Below are 13493 nucleotides of genomic sequence, written 5' to 3' on the forward strand. Positions count from 1 at the left end.
CTCTCCTTTGACTCAGCTTTGTCATGTACTGGTGACACGCAGAAGATCGCTCGTGTTTAACGAGTAGATTCCGAGCAGTGTTGGCGGGCACAGATCTCTGCCACCAGAGCGCAGATGGCGAGAGACCTGGCTCTGTCTCTGGGTGCCCCTCCTCCAGTGGCTGAGAATCTGCCTGCTGGTGCAGGAGGCACGGGAGGCGGGTTCAGTCCCTGGGTCTGAAAGATCCCTGGAGTAGGAGATGGCGATGCATTCTAGTGTTTTTGCCTGGGAAATCCCACGGGCAGAGAAGCCTGGAGCCTAGAATTCAGTGGGGTCTAAAAGAGTCAGACCGTACTGAGCACGCACGTGGACACTCCTCCTGATTTGCATACAGTAAAATTCACCAGTTTAAAAAGTGAGCTTTGGCACGTACATAATCATCTCTGCAGTCAACACGGGGAATGTTTCTGTCACTCCAGAAAGTTCCCTCAAACCCAGGCCCTGACGGCCTCTCAGTTGCCTTCTGTCGCTGGAGTTGGCCTTTCTAGCGCGTGTAGGACAGGCGCGTGGTGCGTGGGTCCTGTCACCGTGTGTCACCACCCCTCAGTGCTGCAGCGCTAGTCCCCTGCACGGGCTTGTCCCCTGCTCACCAGCCGGTGGCGTTTGAGGCTCTTGACTTCGGATGCGCGCATCCGGGCGGTGCTTCTCTCTGCCCAGCTATTTTCTGCTGTAGCGTAACGAGCAGTTGTGAGCACTGTTTGTTGGTTTTGTCTTCGTGCAGTTGTAAACTTCGTTAACATATCGCTGGCACCACAGCACTGTGCATCCTTCTAAAGATGGATTTTGTTATATTTTGCTTTCTAGTCGTTTTGCATGTTCCTGTCCCGTAAATGCTTCAAACTAAGGAAGCCCCAGAGTAAACTTTCCCTCTTACTTCCTAACTCAGTGAACATGGTGCTGTCCACATCATCAGCTCAGTTTTGCTTCTCCTTCTCTTGTTCCTCATGTCCAGTTGGTGACCTAGTTCTGTCACTCCTTCCTTCCTAACAACCCTCAAACATTCCCTCTGCGTGTCAGCTCAGTTGTCACCGTAGCCCCGCTCTCACTGTCCTGAACATTTGCAGAGCCTCCATGACCACCCGTCACTTGTCTGAGTGCAGGACGGAATGCTTTCTCTTTGTCACAGCCCCGCCCTGCCTCCTGGCCCCCAATGGGTCGCGCACCCTCCCTGGCTCTCCTCCCTGTGGTCCTCGCCTTGTGGTGGATGCCCCTCGTAGTTTGCACTTGGCCTCTGTGCCTGAGTCCCTGTAAGTGCTGAGGGCCGCCTGGGCTGGTAGCTCCGGCAGCGCGTCTTCTCCGAGGTCAGCTGCTAGTTAGTGCCTGAGCTCAGACTAGAATTCAGGTGGCCAGCCCCTGTCTGGTTCTTCCTGTGAGGCTGCTGGTTTGTCTGCCCACTTCTCTGGGACCTCCAGGTTGCTGGCCTGGGTTGGGTCTGTTTGTTGGGTGGGGCCAGGGCCCCATAGGTTATGTGGGACCAGAAGTCACATCTTGACTCCATTTCTGACAGCTTTGACTGTCCTGACTTTTCTGTTTTCTTCTGACTCTCGCTTAAGTGATTTCTTCATTTTTAGAGGGCCTCTCAATCCAGCTCGCTGCTGGAGAAGCCTCTGCTTTTCTTCCTCTCATGCCCGGAGCACAGATTTTCCCTGACTTGACTCTCCCAGAGCTCATGCCTTGTAGCACAGGCATGCCCACCTGGCACCCGTGTTCACCTGTGCATGCACTGTGCCCACACAGGGTTTGGGTAAAATCCCGTTCCCCCGTCTTGGCCTTCTGTGTCGTCCACTGTATTTGGATGACACATGGCTGATGGACAGGTGTAACACATGGGTGATGGACAGGTGTGACACATGGCTGATGGACAAGTCCACAGTGGGGCATGTAGGTGGTGTGGCCGGTTCAGACAGTATGTGTAAGCAGTTGGTGTTTTAGAGGCATTAAGTATAAAGGTGCATTTTTTTGAGTAAGTAATACATGTGCATGGTATAAAATTCAGAAGGTGCAGGAGTTGTTTAGGGAAAACCAGGGCATCTCCCCTCTCCTCTGAGGCACCTGGTTCTACCCTGGGGGTCCTTGTTGACCCCCAGTTCCTGTGTCTTGTAGAGAGCGTTGGCTCGTGCCTGTGGGCGTATTGGCTTCCTTTTGTCCATGCTGAGCAGTGGCACACGGTGCCCAAGGTGGGAGCCACTCAAGTGCTCACCCACAGAGGATTGGCCAGATACAGGCACGCCGCGGGGATACTGTGGGCTCCGGGCAGACCGCTGAAGAAAGCGAGCATTGCGTTAAAGTGAGTCACATGAATTTTTTGGTTTCCTACTGCATATGAGAGGTATCTTAACACAAATCTGTAGTCTGTTAGGGGGTAATAGTTAGGTGTCTATAAAAACAATGTACATGCTTTAATTTAAAAATGCTTTATTGCCAAACACTGCTAACCATCATCTGAGCTTTCAGCAAGTCATAATAACATGAGCCATCACTGTTCACAGATCACCATAACACATGTAATAATATTGAAAAAAAAGTTTGAAATGTTGCAGAGATTACCAAAATGTCACACACAAAGTGAGCAAATGCTGCTGGAAAATGGTGCTGATTTGTTCAATGCAGGGCTGCCATGTATCTTCAATTTGTAAAATATGCAGTGTCTGTGGAGTACAATAAGACGAGGTCAGCCTGTAGTAATCAAGTTGGCTGTCCGTAGTAAGGAGCAGCTCTGCGCGTGTGCCGTCACAGCAGAGCCTGGACGCCGTTTGCTGCCTGTGACGTCCTGCGTCTTGGAGAGCCTTCCATATCTTTATGTGGAGTGTGACCTGTAGGTCTCCCCCTCCTGGCCATTGGCTTCTGTCTTCTGCTGTTATGAACGATGTGGAGTGAATATTCTTGTGTATATTCTCACCTGTGTAGTTATATCTGAGTGAATTAGAAGAAGTGGAACTGCTGAACCAATGGATATTCGTTTTCAGTTTCCTGGGCAGTGCCACTTGATGTCTCCAGAGGCTGTGCCAAGATGCTGTCCCAGCAGTTTCTGGGTGCTTCTAGATCCTTCCAGTGGTAGCTGTAAAACCCTGATTTTGGCAGTTTGCCAAAAACTTTGGACGAATTTTTCTTTCTGTTTCCCATTGAATGACACTGAATGTTTGAGCTTTATCTTTTCTATAAACTTGAGTGATTTTTCTCCTAGGTGATGGTATTATTGATTTGGAAATACTCCATGTTACAGAAGTCTCTTGTTTGTGATAGCAGTTGCAGATATTTTTTTGTTTTATGGTGTGTTTTTCCCAGCAGCATTTTTCTCCTTTGGTTGAGTATTTTGAAGGTACCAATTTCTTCTTTTTTGGCTCCTGGGTTTTGAGTCATAATTAGAAAGGCGTGTCCCACTTGGAAACTATTTTTAGAAGTTCTCCTATGGTATTTTCAGATGGAACTTTCATTTTTAAGGCATAATTACACCTCATCAGCTGTCCTCACATGAAGCGTACAGTTCAGGGAGCGCTGGCAGCCTGTACACTTGGTGGCCAGCACTGCCACTGACATGTGAGGAGCTCAGCTCTTTGGCCCCAGGCGCTGCTCTGCCCATCACCGTAGCTCACTGATGCCTTTTGTAGAATGTCGCACAAGTGGAATCAGAAAGAACAGATTCTTGGACCTGGCTTCTCTCAGCACAGTGGTTTCAGAGAGTCACACTTACTGTGCACGTGTGTGTAGCTCGTTCCTCTTTATTGCTGAGCTGTCTTGAGTCTGCCACTGTTGCCGTCTATGTGTTAGTCCTGTTATAGACAGACATTTAGGGCGTTTTCTCTTTGGGGCTCTGATGAATGAAGCTGCTTGAAGTCTTTATGTATTTAGAAGTCTTTTTGTGGATTTATATCTTCATTTCTTTTAGATAAATACTTAAAAGGGGATTTATAGGAAAGTTAAAAGATTTATAGGAAACTGCCAAACAGTTTTTGAAAGTGGTTATATCTATCGCCTCATGTTCTCAGAAGCAGTGTGTGAGTGCCTGTTCCTGCACATTCTCACCGTCTCTGAACATTGTTTTTTCCAGCATGTTTATTGCCGGCTTTCCTGAGTACACGCAACCCATGATAGAGCACCTGGTCACCATGAAGGTCGGCCACTGGGACGGGTAGGTTTTGTGTTTTTGTGTTTGCCTAAGTAATTTGTCTGTCAAATAAGAATTCATATTATTTCCCAAGGGAGAGATTAAATTGAGCTCGTAAGCCTTTGATATGTTTTTTGATTATAGATTTCGTATTTTTGAAGTAACACTTGAGAAGTAATATAAGCTCCACTCTTCACACCTGATGTGTTGGTTAATGGTCTACCTCCAGCTTTACTTCTGGAGACTTCAGTGACATGTGCTGGGTGTGTAAACATTCCCATGTCATGAGGGCAGGGAACTTGGGCTGTGAGATCCACTCACCCCTCTATGGCCACGGCCTCCCACCTCACATCTGCTCCATTTGGCCGCTTAGCCGTCTCCTCCATCCTTCCTGGAGCCAGGCAGGCCTTTGCTTTTTCCTGATTACGGGGCAGTTTCAAGGTGTATTTGCATTTCCCAGCAGTTAAACGTGTCCGTCCATTGGGGAGGGCCATTGTATGACCCAGAGCGGGTTATCAGCGCTGCTGTCAGCACCTCTGGGAAAACAGCTTATTTTCTCTTGGAAAGCTCTGTGTAGCTGCCGGCGCTCAGGCCGAGGTCTGAGGGACACAGACGCCTGTGTGTGTAAGGAGTTTCTCCAGGTTCTACATCTGGAATCCCAGCTTATAGTGGCTGTTGCTTGTGGTCAGTAGGACATATAAAACCAAAATTGCAACTATGTCACCCATGGTGTTAAACTAAACTTTTTTAGCCATTGAAATCTCCAGCTGTTGTTGAAATGTTTATTTCTTTTTTCAATTCTGTCTTTTTTCCTTCGTGTATTTTGGGTGAGACTCTCGGGTTAGGTGCATATACATTTCTAACTTTTTTGGTATCTTCCAAATGTATTGTCTCTTTTTGTTTCATGTTAGATTTCTTATCTTAAAGTGTAATTTGATATGATTATAGCTTAAGGGTTGGCAAGCTTTTTCTTGTAAGGGCCAGAGAGTAATATTTTCGGTCATTGTCCCATGTATTTTATTGTTTTTTGGTCTTTATAAAATCCTTTAAAGATATGAAAACCATTCTAAGCTTGGGGCCTTACAAAAAGAGGCCTGTCATAGCCCCCGTCACCTCGCACCCCTGTCTGTCTGTAGGGGGACGGCAGACGGTCCTTCCTTTACATCGAGCCTGGCGACCAGTGCCTTTTATTTGAGGGCTTTAGACTTTTCACATCTGATGTGGTTATCCGTGTCGTTTAATTTACACTTGTCATTTTACTATGTGGTTTCTGTTTTTTCCTCATTTTTTAAATTGTTAATTTCATTTAAAACATTCTTTGTGGAAGTATTCTTTTTAGTATAAGCTCTAAAAACCTGAAATTTCCAGGATTCATGAATGGAAGGATAACTGCAGTTAGATCTGAAGGTCCTCATGGTAATACCTGCTCAGACTTTTTTCAAATGTTAGGATTCATGGAACAAGATTATGCCTAATTTTTAAATGATTCTTCAGAGGCGGAGATACTTCTGCCTTTCTCTGTTTTTGGCCTAGATTATATCCATAAAGAGATATGAGCTAAAAGTTGATAAACGGGGTCTCTTCAATTTCCTGTGAATACATGGCTATTGGAAAATGGGGAGCCTTGTAGAATTCTTCACTAGTGTAGGTATCCTGTTATACTTCTAATAGTATATACTTTTGAAAGGTATTGTCCAGTGTTTTGGGTTTCTTTTTAAACATTTTTTGATAAACAGCAATGTCTTACTGTGTAGCACAGGAAACTATATTTAATATCCTGATAAACCATGATGGAAAAGAATATGAAAAAGAATACATACGTATAACCGAGTCACTTTGCTATACAGCAGAAATAAACACAACATTGTAAGTCAACTGTGCTTCAATTAAAAAAAAAAAAAAAACATTTTCTGATACTTGGCCATACCGCAAATAATGTATGTATCAAGATAAACATAATTAAAAAATTTTGACTTTGGTAATAGGCACATAATATTTATCTTAATGTCTTAATCACTTTTCGTGTTCAGTTAAGTACATTCCCCTTTCTGTGCAACCAGTCTCCAGAACCTTTTCATCTTTGCAGAACTGAAACTCCATACCCATTAATCACTGACTCCCCTCCCTGTGGCAACCCTGTTTGTCTCTGTGGATATGAATCTTGTAGGAATCTCATGTGGAAGCCTGCAGGATTTGTCCTTTGGTGCCCAGCAGATTTCACTCAACATAACATCCTTCAGGGTTCATCCATGCTGTAGCATGTGTCAAAATCTCCTTCCTTTATAAGACCAAGCACAAGCAGGAGTCCATTCTATATACTTGCCACATTTTCTTTATCCATCATCCTTGGGTTGCTTCCACATTTCAGCTGTTGTGAGTAATGCTGCTATGAATATGGATGTATAAATATCTCTTTGAGACCCTGCTCTCTGTTTTGGGGGTATATACCCAGAAGTGGGATCCATAGTTTTTCGTAATGGTTGTACCATTTAACATTCCCAATACCAATGCACAAGGATTTCAGTTTGTGCAAATCCTCACCAGTACTTGTCACCTTCTGCTTTTTTCTAACGTGTTGATCTTTATGGGTTACTTCGTTTTCATTGTTGTTGTTGGGTTTAAGAGTTCTTTATATATTCTGGATGTTAGTCCCTTATCAGATACATGATTTGCAAATATTTTCTCCCATTCTGTAAGTTGCCTTTTCTCTCTGTTGATTGTATCCTTTGATACTCGGAAGTTTTAGATTTTAACACAGTCCAGTTTATCTATAATCAGTTTATCTGTTGTCAGTGTATATAGTTTTTCCTTTGCCTATGCTTTTGGTGTTGGAAAACATTTTAGAAAAAGATCTAAAAAAGTTTAGATTTGGCAAGAAAAACATTGCCAAATATAATGTCATGAAGCTTTCCCCTTATGTTTTTTTCCTAAGAGTTTTATAAATGAGGTCTGACATTTAGATGATAAATAATATTTTTTTTAAATACAGAAAGCTTATCTTCAAAGTGCACTAATTGGGAAGATCACTGCTGGGATGGGGCTGGGGGGCGTGCATGGAGGCGGGCATCCGTCTCACAAGTGGCCCTCTGAGTTTGATCAGAGCCTGTCCGGCCCCTGGCAGGCTTGGCTTTTTACCCAGTCTTGGGGTCGTCCTGTTGTGTGCTGAGAACGTACCAACTGTGCCTTGATTGGAGATGTTTGCACTGATGTGATGTGCACCTCCTGTGTATTAGCTTGAGCCACTGGAACTTCCCGCATTCCGCCTGTGATCTTCCCAGTGGTGTTGCCCAGACTCCCGGTACTGCTGTCCTCTGTGTCCCTCGGGGTGCAGGAGGTTAGACCCACGTGACCATCCAGCGCCACGCAGATGGCAGGCTTGCATGTAGTGCCGCCTCTTGGTGAAGGCTGTCTCCCTCATTTAGGAACAGAGGTTCTTATTTGCTAGTTTATTTGTATCTTTTCTCATAGTGTTTGGCTAAGTGGCCAGGAGACAGCTCCCGCACACTGTTCTGAGTGAAAGCCAGACTCCTCAGCCTGCAGGACTAACAGTGTTGTCTGCCCCACCCCCAGGACCATCAGGGAGCTATCCGCCAAGGCGCTGCGGAACCTGGCGCAGCGAGCGCCCGAGCACACCGCCCGCGAAGGTAGGTGCTGCCCACATGCCCTCACACGTGCACAAGGGTGTGCGCTACAGACACACGCACACACACCCAGCAGAACGCTGATGTTAAGACCTGAGGGTCTCTCTCTTGCTGGGAAGGGTGTGAAGAGCTGGTCTGTGCTTCGTTGGGGACAGAACACAAACCAGGCGCCCCAGCCTCTGGGAGCACAGGCGCTGTGAGCACTGAGGTGTGCGTGTCCCCGGGAGCCCCAGGGCTCATTCCTCTGCCATCCCAGCCAGAGTGGAGGATCTGCTGTGCACTGTGTGCGTTTCAGGATGAGCCTTGAAACAAGTGAAGCAGCTCATAATATAACACACAAAACAGTGAGCTGCCTCCCTGGGGCTGCGGAGGACTTGCTGACTTCCTGGGCTGGGCCTGAGTGTGCTCTACTCAGGAACAAGACGGCCAGTCTGAGTTAATGACATGCCCTTGTCGTTAAGAAAAGACCCTGTATTTGTTCCATCATGGCTTTTCTATTTGGAATCAGTAGGCATCTGATTTCAATTCAGGAAACAATACATAGGTTTCTTCGATTTGTACTTATTCCCACTGACGTTTATTAGAGAAGTGACTGTTGTTGGATTACAGTTGCTCAGTTGGAGTTACTGATTTTATGCAGACACTCTAGGATTTTACATGAGGACTTGGGGCCTGTGAAGGTCCTTCGTGGTCTCTTAATTAATGTCAGAAATCTCTCCTGGTGTTTACTTCCCTTTGATGCTGATCCTGCTGCCTGAATGAAGGGGACGCTTTCTTCCCAGTTCAGGAGTGCTGACTGCTCTAGGATTCTTAAACATTGACCACTGCCACATCTGAGCGCCCGTGACAGCCCCCTCCCAGCAAGGATGCTGTTGATGTCCACGGCCTCTGCAGGGCTGTGACCATGCTTTCCCTGGCTGGTGGGGCTGGAAGGACAGAGCCTCTGTGGTTGTGACTCCTCACCTGTACTCCTGGCCAGGCTGCAGGGACTCTGGTCCTGCTTTCTGTCCCCAGAGCACAGGCTCCGAGGTTTTCTCTGCTCTGAGCAGCAAGGAGGGAACTCCTGGCTGAGCCAACGTGTGTTGGCTGAAGGGTTCTACAGCCCAGCCTCTGTCCTCGCTGCCCCCCAGCACAGCCGTGGGGGTCCCTGAACAATAGGAAGGACCTGGAAAACAGTCTGTTTTCCTTCTTCCCTGCTGTCTGTCCTCACCCTGAGTCACCACCCTGTGTCTGGGGCCCCGGAGATGTGTGTTATTTGGGACAAGTACCCTCTTAAGTCACATTCGTCCTCCCTGTTCATGCGTCTGCTGATGGGGTTCGGCGTGTCGGAGGCCTTAGTTTCGCCCTGGTTGTGAGATAGTGACAGAACTGAGCGGGTGCATTCTCCCCTGGATCCTGAACCCGCGCGTCTGACAGTCACCCCGTGTGCCTCTCCCGCTGTGTCCTGGCAGTGTTCCCGCGTCTGCTGTCGATGACACAGAGTCCAGACCTGCACACTCGGCACGGGGCCGTGCTCGCCTGCGCAGAGGTCGCCCGCAGCCTGCACACGCTGGCCACGCAGCAGGGCAGGTAGGAGCCCCTTCATTTGCACCTGACAACATCTGTCAGCGGTCCCCTGTCCTCTCTAGGGGATCCCACCTCACTGGGCTTCTCTTGTCACCTCGTTCTTTCCGAGATTTAAACAAATTGTAAAGCAAAGACACGTTTTCCAAACTTGGTGTGGAGTAGCCGTGTATTCAGTATTCTGTGTTCGTTTGTCACTTTGAATAATGTAAAATACTAGAGGATATAAAAGTTTCAACCAGGAGCCTCTTCTGTTGGTGCAGTTGGTATAAATAACAACAGACGCAGTATGGGGTGGCTGAGAACGTCTGAACGTCGAGAATGTTTTGTGAAGCAGCTGCTCCATCTTCTTACTTTCTGACTGACTTTTCCTCAGAGACACAGCTCACCACACACTGTGATGTCTGTGCCATGGCTCCTGAACTCCACCTTGAGGAAAACTGTGTTATATAAAGTCGATTCCTGTCCCTCGAGGTGGTTCCCTGGGGGCACGATGATAGCGGATCTGAGTTGACCCTACTTCTCTCCCCAGGGCTCCTGGGAATTTCAAGCCCCCCGCCCCAGACTCAAAACCATGGTCCTCACATGTCGTGTTTGAATTCCTGCAGGCCCGTCTCGGACTTCCTGGACGAGAAGGCCATGCATGGCCTGAAGCAGATCCACCAGCAGGTCAGTGTGAGCCGCAGGGGCGCCCCCTCCTCGGTCTCCTGGTGCCTGGGGGCCTCCCTGCCCCCACGCCCTTCCCGCTCCTCAGCTCCAAGTACAGCCTGGAGTCGGTCCTGGGGCTTTGGGCACGAACCCTGGGGGTGAGCTCAGGCTCTCCTCTGTGGCCAAGTGTCCCCCGCTGGGCCTGGCAGAGAGTGCCTGCCTCTCGTCTGGCCCTGCTGCACTGCCTGGCCGCCCTCCTCGATCCGGGCATTCTCGCGGGATGGTGGGTGGGTGGTGGCTCACAGAAGGCTTTGCGCCCCCAGCTTTACCCCCACGGGGGAAGCTCCACGTCTGCAGTCACACCCAGGGTTTATGTATGCACTTCTCTGGGGGGAGGTGTGTGTGTTTTTCTGGGTTTTGAGATTCTCAAAGGCTTTTTGTGACTCAAAATTGGTGAAGTACGAGCTCTGGGTCTGAATGTTATAGGATAGCATGAAAGTCACTCTTGAGTGTTAAGCTTTACCATTTGTTGTTCTGGGTTGAGTTCTGTTGTAGGATTTTTATGTGATAATTGACCATTTTGACATCTTCCCCTCATCCCGTTGGTGCTGTTAGCTTTCATTTCCATTTTAGCAAAGTCATTTCATCTGTTTAGGTGCGTTTCTCACCTTTAAGGGTGTCTCTGTGTATGTTTTTGGCTGTGGTGGGTCGTTGTTGCTGCACGCGGGCTTTCTCATCCCGGTAAGCAGGGGCTACTCTCCGTTGCAGTGCTTGAGCTGCTCATGGTGATGGCTTCTCTTGTTTGGAGCGTGGGCTCCAGGGCGCTTGGGCTCCAGTATTTGTGGCTCACGGGCTCCAGAGCTTGATCTCGGGAGTTGTGGTGCAGGGGTGATGTTCCCCGACCAGGGATTTAACTCGTGTCCCTTGCATTGCAAGGCGGACTCTTAACCCCTGGACCACCAGAGAAGCCCTCATTCCTCACTGTAGAGTGGAGTCTGGTGCTACCTGGACACTGTGGAGCCAGGCTAATGCCAAGTGGTGCTGTAGAAGGTTCAGTGTGGGGACCACCCCGTCCTCGGCTTCTTTTTTTTGTAGAGCCTGGATGATAGCGGAACCTACTTGCTTGAGTTTCTGTGAGAACTGAAGAATGTGTCTGGAGAGTTGGGTGGAGTTTTTGGCACAGCATGAGCTTTCAGTGAGTGGGGGCAGGGACGGTAGTTAGTGGGATGCTGAGGTGCTTCTCTGAGTTCCTTGCCAGGAGAAGGGCTGGCAGGCTTAATTTTCTGCCTGAGGGGCTGTTGGGGGGCAGGTCCGGTATCCAGGCATCTCCCTGCTGTCACTGGCTGGTGACCCTCTTCCTCCCTGCCCTGACCCTCGGTTTCCCTACCAGGCCAGGGAGGGAGGAATCTGGGCTGTCTTGGGGATCAAGCGCAGTTGTGCCGGAGGGTCTTAGCGAGGGAGGGGCTTCTTAGCGAGGTGCTCCTGGAGAGTGGAGTGCACTCCGTCAGCCCTCCTGCGAGACGCCCACCTGTGCTTGTCTCTCTCTTCTCCTTCTGATGCTCGTTGATGTTATACACCTGCTGTGTTATATTTTTAAATCCTAGTAATTCAGATGACTAATTTTCAATTCTTTATTTTTAGCTTTACGATCGTCAGTTATACAGGTAAGATTTACATACCTAAAGTTTTATGTTTTGTGAAGAAAACATTGGGCCCCTAGTCACGGGCGTCTCCTGAGTGGTCCTTGCTGAGTCATCTGTGTGTCGTATTTGAGCGAGTGAAGAGCCGTGAAAGGCGTGGTTGGGTTCTGAGCTTCACAGACAACATGACGAGAAGCTTCCGCCTTTGACTGTGGAGCCTGACAGGCTTGTGGCTGTGGACAGACCACCCGCAGCAGCGGCACCGGCTGGATCTGCCTTCTGCCCTTTGCAGCAGGTCCCCTCTGCCCTGGTGGCTGTGGTCCGCCCTCTGACTATCATGTGGATAGAACTATACTGTGCAGTCTTAGGGTCTGGTCTTTCTCACCGAGAGTGCTGTTTCTGAGATTCACCGTGTGGTTGGTGTATAGCGGTGCGTTCTCCCATAGAGCTGTTGGTGGTCAGCGACCTGTGTGCTTGGTACCTTCTTGCCAGGTGATGGGCATCTTCACTTCTGTGCATATTGGCATATGAGTCTTGGTGTGGATGTGTGTTTCTGTTTTTCTTGGGTGAATACCTGTGTCAGGACCCTCTGTGGTCAGTGTGGAGACGGGACGAGGTTCCTGGGCTCTTTGGTGGTGTCTGTTTCCTGTTTAATGGTCCTTCCCTTAGAGGCATCCTGCAGGTGATAACTCTGCTGAGCGAGTCTCCCGCTGGGTGGGCGGGGCCTGGTGTGGACCTGGACCTGTGGGTGTGGCTCTGCCTCCCGGTTTCTGCTTCTTGGGTGGAGGCCTGGAGGGAGTTCCCGTGGGCGCTCTTGGCTGTTCCACCAGTGCTGCCTGCCTGCTTTTCATCTGTTTTAAATAGAGAGGAACGACTCATTTTCTCATACATGAAAACGTGTTCACTTGTTCCTGATGAAGTGGCCTGAACTCTGCTGGACTAACCATGGATGAGCAGGGAGTGAGCTGCATGCCAGGTGAACTGAGGAGTGAACCCCTGGCCACCCTAGGGCCAGTGTGCTTTTGTCGTGTGTGGCTTTTTTTGGAGCTGAAGGCTTCTGATGATATTGTTAGCATTTTACAAATTCCAAATGCACATCTGTTCATTGCCTTTAAATGTTCTTTTCTAGTGATAAATCTCAAAAGTAATAGAAAAGAAGCCCCTTCCTTGAGGCCAGCGTAGGGAGATGATGCGCGTGGCGTCTGGTGTAACAAGGGCTCTGGGTGGGACGGGCCTGGCGCCTCAGCAGTGTTTGTTCCCCAGATATGACTCCCACACAGACCACAGAAGGGAGGGCACGTGCCCCACAGGACCAGACTGCAGGGGCCTGAATCCGAGTGTCCAGTCCTGACCTGTGAGATCCAGCTTAGCCCCACTATTTCCTTCGACTGTTTTCTGATTGTGAATTTGGGGGTCCCCGAGACCACTCCCAGGATCAGGGACTGGGCTGGCAGAAGGACTCGGCACTCAGCATAGCCTTTGGTGCTGTGGAAAAAAATGAAAGTGAAAGTCACTCAGTCATGTCTGACTCTTTGCGACTCCATGAACTATACAGTCCATGAAATTCTCCAGCCAGAATACTGGAGTGGGTAGCCTTTCCCTTCTCCAGGGGATCTTCCCAACCCAGGAATTGAACCCAGGTCTCCTGCATTACAGGCGGATTCTTTACCAACTGAGCTCTTGATGCTGTGACTGTGGCTTATTGCTGCAAAAGTGTTCATTCAAATCAGCAACATAAAAGGCCCAGAGAACAGAGTCCCTGGCAGATGAGGCACAGCTTCCTGGCTGGGTCCTGTCCCCGTGGAGTCAAACCAAATCCTCCTAGTGGCTACTTGTGACACACAGCTTTTGCCACCC

The 13493-nt window shown here is 48.8% G+C and overlaps 1 protein-coding gene across 1 annotated transcript in view; it reads left to right on the top strand.

The window, feature by feature from the left end:
- The window catches only part of TBCD (tubulin folding cofactor D), a 146953-nt gene that overhangs the window by 103877 nt on the left and 29583 nt on the right, over positions 1-13493 (top strand). The window contains exons 19-23 of the mRNA XM_010856553.1: positions 4088-4168; positions 7715-7788; positions 9237-9354; positions 9957-10017; positions 11638-11660. Of these exons, the coding sequence (XP_010854855.1) occupies positions 4088-4168; positions 7715-7788; positions 9237-9354; positions 9957-10017; positions 11638-11660 (357 nt within the window). The remainder of the gene's footprint in view (positions 1-4087; positions 4169-7714; positions 7789-9236; positions 9355-9956; positions 10018-11637; positions 11661-13493) is intronic.

This window comes from Bison bison, unplaced genomic scaffold, assembly GCF_000754665.1.
Source record: "Bison bison bison isolate TAMUID 2011002044 unplaced genomic scaffold, Bison_UMD1.0 scf7180017864371, whole genome shotgun sequence".
Taxonomy (NCBI): domain Eukaryota; kingdom Metazoa; phylum Chordata; class Mammalia; order Artiodactyla; family Bovidae; genus Bison; species Bison bison.